Here is a 7,235-nt window from a genome sequence, read left to right on the forward strand (position 1 = left end):
CATTATCCCTATCATACATTCATAGACGATGACTTGGGATCATATTGCAACACACACCATAGAATTCAACCAACAACACAACTTATTAAAATTTTTAGAAAAATTGGCAGAGTGTATCCTATAATTAGAATCTCCTGAAAAATATAATTATCATTTTCTGACAAACTATACATGTTTTAAACAATTTAAACGATAATTCGGCAGAACTTCTCCTTAATTCAAAGACATTTATTAAATAAGTATAACATTTTTCACAGAGAAAACAGATGCATGTATAAATTATAACATACACTCATTCAATAAAACATCAAATCCTAATCGTTCTAGTGCACAACCTCTTATAACTCCACATTTTTCAACAAGCAAGGGTTTCGAGAAAGCATTACTACGTGACTTTCTCCTACTTCCGTCCTAAAACTATATCTTAGAAAAAGTACGTCCAACATAAAATTTAAACAACTCATTATATTCACAGATAGAAAACCAACCTAGAATATTACTGCACAAACAACAAAGGAAGAGCAAACTCCAACTGATCTCAGAGAAAATAGCACCGTCCTAATAAAAAGGATAACGTATTAAATTCGCAAGTTGAAACTAATTCAAAAACTAATTTAAAATAATAAGTAAAACTCATTATTCCAATTAATTAGAACCTAATTCTAATTTTACTGAACTAACAAGAGGCATGACAAAAATAAGGGACATAAGTTTAATGCAATTGAAAAAAATTCATTCACTAAACTCAACTAAAATCTTTCAACAACTGAAGAACTCTTAATCTCACATTGCTTAATCTACTCTAACATTATTTAACTTTTATATCCATTAAATTAATACAACAACTCCTAATCACACACTTCATTAAATATATTTCACCACTAATTTAACAAAATCCTAACAAAATGCTAAACTCACAAATTAATATAAAAAATAAAATAACCATTCCAAAAATAATAAATCTAATAGTGGTTACAGGGTCTCTTTAACATGGTGGTAATAGAGTCAACAATGACGGAGACGTGAACACCAACCACGCAGAGGATGTGGCAGGAACAGCAAAAGCAACAGAATCAACGACGACGTACAGCGGCAACACTAACGGGTGCTCCAGGAGGTGGTGACGAGGACGACGAGCTTCCGGCGGTGGCGACGGTGACAATTCAATGGCGAGGGAGAGAGAAGACGAGAATAGAGAGACAACGTTCGTACAAGTGAGGGGGAACAGGTTCGCGGTTAAATTTTATCTCAATTTTATTGACAAATTTTTTCGATGATAAATCACCAAAACGACGCGTTTCATTAAACCGTTATACTGGCGGTATATACCGACAGTAACATTGGCGCCGATGAATTATATTTTCGTGCCAATAATTATCATTGGCTTTAGAGGTTTATGGCGACGAATTTCTCTTTTTTTCCGTCAGAAAACCGATGGTAAATACGCTGATACAATTCGATACTAAATTCAACAGTACTCAATGTTTTTTTTGTAGTGCTTATTACTAATTCTTCTTCTTATTTAATTTCTGTTAGTTGTTATTCTTGTTGTTGCTTATTTTTCTTCTTCAACTTTTGTCAATTATTTTTTTTGTTGCTAATTATTCTTTTTCAACCTCTATTAGTATTTTTTTATTCTTGTTGTTATTGATTCTTCTTGATAATTGTATATATTTTCAGTTTTTGTATTAAGTTATTTAAATTTTAGATTGTCTGGAATTTAAAGGTGCAAAATGGTGGATTTATGAAAAAATGAGAGAAAGCATGCTTCTATGCAAAGGTATTTTTGTTTATAAATTAGAAAAAGGATAATTTTAAAATAAAATAAAATTTTAAAAACGAATTTGAATAAAAAAAATCTTAGAAATAAATTCGTAATTAACTCTAATAATAATAATAATAATATAATAGTATTTAGATATGTTTAGAAGAAATTTTATGTATATTTAGTTTTTTTTTTTGGTGATTATATGTATATTTAGTTTGATATTAGGTTAATTTCGTCACCATAATTAGATTATATCACACTTGTCTGTAAATAAGTATTTTTTATCGTATATTCATACGCATCATAACAAGAACAATATTTAATATTTATTTTTAGGTTATTATTATGAATTCTACCACTTTTAATACTTCGATACGGACAACAACTTTTAAGATCGTACATTAAAAATTAAATAAAATTATTGAAGTTTTTAAATTATTTTTTTTTTACGAACAAGTATATATGTGTTAGAAATAAATTATAACTATTTATATATATATCTACATATCACTTCAAAATTTTATAATAAATAATTTTATAATACAGTAGTATTATTAAATTATATGATCTAAAAGTTTAGATTTTAATTTTTATTATTAAAATAAATAAATTTTAACATCAGATCAGATTAAGAAAAAGAATTTTATACAAAGAAGTCACATTCAAACCTAAAAGACTAAGTCTATTTCTATTTGTTTAAGAGATTCAAACTTGATAATAACATACATAATTAGCCGAGAGCTTTTCCACCTAACCCACAAACATTACTAGTTTACTACCATTTGGTTAATAAAAATAAGAAACAAATACTAGTTTATAGAAAAGTTGAATAAGTAAATTTTAAGAATTCAATTTTGTATGTACTATGCATATATAGAAGAAGAAGCAGGTTTCTCATTTCAGAGTCCATCATCAAGCGAATTGAAACTATCATATTTAGAAGCATATCCTAGTATAGAATTGAAGAAAGAAGTTCTTTGTATCAATGGAAGGTGGGAAGGGAAGGGTATGTGTTACAGGAGGTACGGGATTCATTGCTTCAGTTATCATCAAGAGACTCCTTCATGAAGGTTACTCTGTTAATACTACCGTTAGATCAAGTTCAGGTAGGATTTTTTATTTTCATTTTTTTTAAATTTAGAATAGTATGCTATTTTTTATGAAAAAATGCTATTTAAATCTCATTTAGGTATCTACAATTTCACCACAAAAAATATGGGATTCACTAGTATTTTTCCCCTTTGTTTCAATGGTGAAATGTGGTTTTGAGATATTCTTTCAAAGAGTAAACTGCGACCTCTAAGTGAGTATGGAGAGGCTATGCTATTTGAGCTATAGTGCATTGGATAAATTGTTTGATAAATTAATAATATTATTTCTAGCAAATAAATAATTTGGGAGATTTTTTTATTTTATCATTTTTTTTAAATGAGTATTGTGTAGACCATTAGTAGTGCATAGATTAGGTTAGATTAGGTTAGGTTAGGGATCTTAGCTTGTAATCTCTATTTTGTTCTAACTTTGCATAGCACACTTTGGCTATTATTACTAGTTAGATTTCTCACTTTCTTGCAACAATTTCTGTAGCACAACATATACTTAATTTTGTTCTATTTTATGTCATTAATTATAGCTAATAGCAAGAAAGATGTTACCTTCCTCACAAATCTACCTGGTGCACCTCAAAGGCTACAAATTTTCAATGCTGACCTCAACAATCCAGAGAGTTTCAATGCAGCAATTGAAGGATGCATTGGGGTGTTCCACACAGCAACCCCTAGCCCAACAACTGATAATAATTATTCTTCCCAATCAAATCAAACCCAAGAATCAATAATCAAAACAAATGTTGATGGTGTCTTAGGAATCCTGAAATCATGTTTGAATTCTAAGACTGTTAAAAGAGTTGTTTATACCTCAAGTGGCTCTGCTGTGATCCATAATAACCGCACAAGGGAGCATGAAATAATGGATGAGAGTTATTGGAGTGATGTTGATTTTCTTCGTGACACAAAGCCATTTCTATGGTTTAACAGTGTTTCAAAGACACTGGCAGAGAAGGCAGCACTTGAATTTGGAGAACAACATGGGTTAGAAGTTGTGTCTTTGATCCCTCCTTTGGTTCTTGGACCCTTCATTTGTTCTAAACTCCCTGATTCTGTTCACATCTCTCTGGCTCTTTTATTTGGTAAGTTTTCTAATTTCTAGAGTGCGTTTTACTAGGTTGACTGATGTCGAATTCATCTAAATTTTCTGTAATAAAATAAAAGAAAAAAAAACAGAAGTAAGAATCGATAAACATTTTATTGTTTGATTTGGTTTGTTCAATCAACTAACATATGATCAAACCATCATGATTATTAAACTAAAAATATTCTTGTAAAAATAAAACAAATTCAAAAAAAAAATAAAAAATATCCAAACCAAGAAATGGTCAATTTACAATTCAGCCGATTTAATTTACCGGACAGGTTTGGTTCAACTTTTGAAACATTATAACTTTAATTTTGCAGGTTTGAGTCTTTTAGCTTAGTAAATATGAATTAGGTTTCTTCTTAATAGTTATCAATCCATTTTGTATCTTTTTGAAGTTGATTATTCTCAAATGATGAAAAAATATGTGTACTTATCTAGTAAGATTCTTAATAGATAAAGGGAAATTGATGCTAATTGTGTAGGCCGTGATAACCTGGATCAACTTGGTGCTCTTCTTCGTTTCCCTATAGCACATGTAGATGACTTGGCAAGGGCACACATTTTTCTGCTTCAACATCAAAATCCAAAAGGGAGATACAATTGCTCACCATGCAGTGTAACTCTAGAAGAGATAGCTGAAATTATTCGTTCAAAGCACCCTGAATTTAAAATACCTTCACCAGAGTAAGTATTTATTGTCCTTAAAAAAAATATATTGATATTTTTTTTATGTTGTTTATATGAGTTAATGCCTAATGAGTTTCATTTTGCAATCTCTCTAGGTCTATAAAGAAAATTAAGGGTGAGAATGTACCACATTTGAACTCACAGAAATTAATTGACGCTGGATTTGAGTTCAAGTATGGGACAGAGGAAACATTTGAGGAAGCCATTCAGTGCTGCAAGGAAAAGGGTTATCTTAACTCTTAAGTACTACGGAATTAATTAAAAAAATAATAATTAAGGGTGTGGCTTGTAAGATGATTATTAGTTGATTGAAGAAAAACAAATGAAACTAAATTCCAATACTAGGAAGAAATTAAATAAATTGTCTCTAATGTCTTCTTATTCTATGACAATAACACTACAACATTTTTTATCTACAACCACCTTTAAAAAATATCGTTTAAACATATGATTAGCATTTTCTTGATCAAATGCAACACAATGCTTTTCGACATAAAAAAGATCACTTAAATCATGTATGTTTTTATAATAACTCGTTAGTATTGCCATTTAAATTATATGTTGATTTATAATACACTTAAAAAAAATATACAATTTATGTAGTTTTTATGTAAGTTTCACAAAAATATACATATTCGCTCATGACTCTTTACTATTCTGTAAAACAACTCCACATAATTGCGCTAATTTGATTAATGTTATTCAACAGTATGGCTTCCTAAGCGGTCAGATTATCAATTTCAGTAAGTCTGCAGTATTTTTCAGTAAGAATACACCTCATACTATTAAGGAAGAAATTGCTACTTTTCTTAGAGTCCTAATATTGGTGCACAAGACAAATATTTGGGTCTCCCATCTATTGTTAACAGATCTAAAAGTCAGAAATTTGCTTATGTAAAGGATAAGGTGTCGAAGAAGCTACAAAGTTGGAAGCGTCAACTATTGTCAGCAAGTGGAAGAGAAATCTTAATCAAAGTTGTGGGGTGTGCTATACCTATCTATACTCTAAGTTGATTCAAACTGCTCGAATCACTATTAGATGATATTCACAAAATGATGATGCAATTTTGGTGGGGTCAAAAATAGAATGAAAAAAAACTCCAATGGATCAGTTGGGATACAATGAGCAGAATTAAAGAGGAAGGCGGTATGGGGTTTAAAGATCTCAAAGCGTTTAATTTGGCGATGCTGGCAAAACAGGGATGGAGACTAATGACTAAACCAAATTCTCTGTTTTATAAAGTCTTTAAAAGCAAATATTTTAGACTTACCTCTTTTTTAGGAGTGAAACCAGGCCTGAGACCATCTTGGGCTTGGCAGAGCTTATTGGAAGGCAGAAAAGTACTGGAACAGGGTACCAAATGGAAAGTCACGACACAGGATATAGTAAAATTCAAAGAAGAACCATGGTTTGGTAACTTACCTCCCTTTCGAGTACAGGAAGAAGACTACAGTGATGAAAATCTGATCTGACTAAGACAACTATTCAATGAGATAGGGGATTGGAATACACAGCTCATTCATAGTAAGTTCAGTCCCAACATAGCACAACAAATCTGCCAAATAGACATTGAAGAAGGTGAAGATTCAGTCAGGTGGATAAAGCATGATTCAGGTCAGTACAATGTTAGAACGGGATATGAAGTAGCTTACAAGTTTTTTCATAAGCCTATGGAAGATCTTCATGTCAGATTTCAAAGTAGACAACTATGGAGGAGCATCTGGGAGGTTCGATGCCAACCAAAAATCAAGGCATTTCTTTGGAAATTTGCTCACGAAGGGCTAGCAGTGAAGACAAATCTTCATAAGAGGATACCTCAGATCCCCAATTTATGCCCGCGATGTTCTTCACTGCCAGAAACGCACCTCCATGCTCTGATTTTCTGTCCGGGAGTTGTGCAAGTCTAGAATCAATCACCAGTAACAAGTGTGATTTCCAGAGATCCGACTATGGAACCATGGGAGTGGTGGTGTCAGTTGATGGAAGCGGTGAGAAGAAGAGACTCAAAAGAAAAAATCAGTCAAGTGGGTTACCTTCTATAGCAGATCTGGTTGTCCAGGAACGCTCTCATTTTTGAAAATTGCAGAGTTGAAGTTGGAGAAATTCTGTCCCAAACTCTGACATTTGCGAAAGAATTTGGGCGACTTGAGAGGCATAGCAACTGAAACTAAAGAGGAGAGAATAGCTTGTTCTTTTTGTTTTAATCCCTACTGCTCTAGCTTGGTATTATTGTTTCTAGAAGTTTTTCAAATTTTTATTATTGTATATGCTTATCCTTGTTTGTGTGAGTATTGTAATTGAATCGTTTAATTGCAATAAAATTATTATCTTTGAAAAAAAAAAGAGTTTTACAAAAACATTATGTTTTATTCGCATAAGTTATAGCTAGGAGATTAATAAGGCTATAAGAATTTAAGAAAGATTCTCGACCACAACGTTCACAAGAGACTAGAAAATAAATTAACAAATTTAATCAATTTGAATTAAAAAACTGAGTAATATGATCATAAGCATCCAACTCCATGATAATGATCCTAATATTTATTTTACTTATCTAAACACTCAATTACGAATCCTTTTACA

The 7,235-nt window shown here is 31.2% G+C and overlaps 1 protein-coding gene and 1 long non-coding RNA gene across 2 annotated transcripts; one reads left to right on the forward strand and one right to left on the reverse strand.

Moving 5' to 3' along the window:
• The first annotated feature begins 2,695 nt into the window (after window positions 1-2,695).
• Window positions 2,696-5,070, forward strand: LOC130963696 (vestitone reductase-like). The gene is made up of 4 exons (XM_057889798.1): window positions 2,696-2,874; window positions 3,402-3,956; window positions 4,447-4,648; window positions 4,747-5,070. Exons 1-4 carry the CDS (start codon window positions 2,754-2,756, stop codon window positions 4,892-4,894), a joined length of 1,026 nt encoding a protein of 341 aa, XP_057745781.1. The 5' UTR covers window positions 2,696-2,753; the 3' UTR covers window positions 4,895-5,070.
• On the reverse strand, window positions 3,942-6,866 carry LOC130963697 (uncharacterized). Its single transcript, XR_009079826.1, has 5 exons — window positions 6,686-6,866; window positions 6,305-6,599; window positions 6,075-6,207; window positions 5,923-5,995; window positions 3,942-4,021 (listed from the first exon to the last, which is right to left on the reverse strand). It is a non-coding gene; the product is annotated as an uncharacterized LOC130963697 (long non-coding RNA).
• Window positions 6,867-7,235: the final 369 nt, after the last annotated feature.

Source organism: Arachis stenosperma, chromosome 2, assembly GCF_014773155.1.
Source record: "Arachis stenosperma cultivar V10309 chromosome 2, arast.V10309.gnm1.PFL2, whole genome shotgun sequence".
Lineage (NCBI taxonomy): Eukaryota > Viridiplantae > Streptophyta > Magnoliopsida > Fabales > Fabaceae > Arachis > Arachis stenosperma.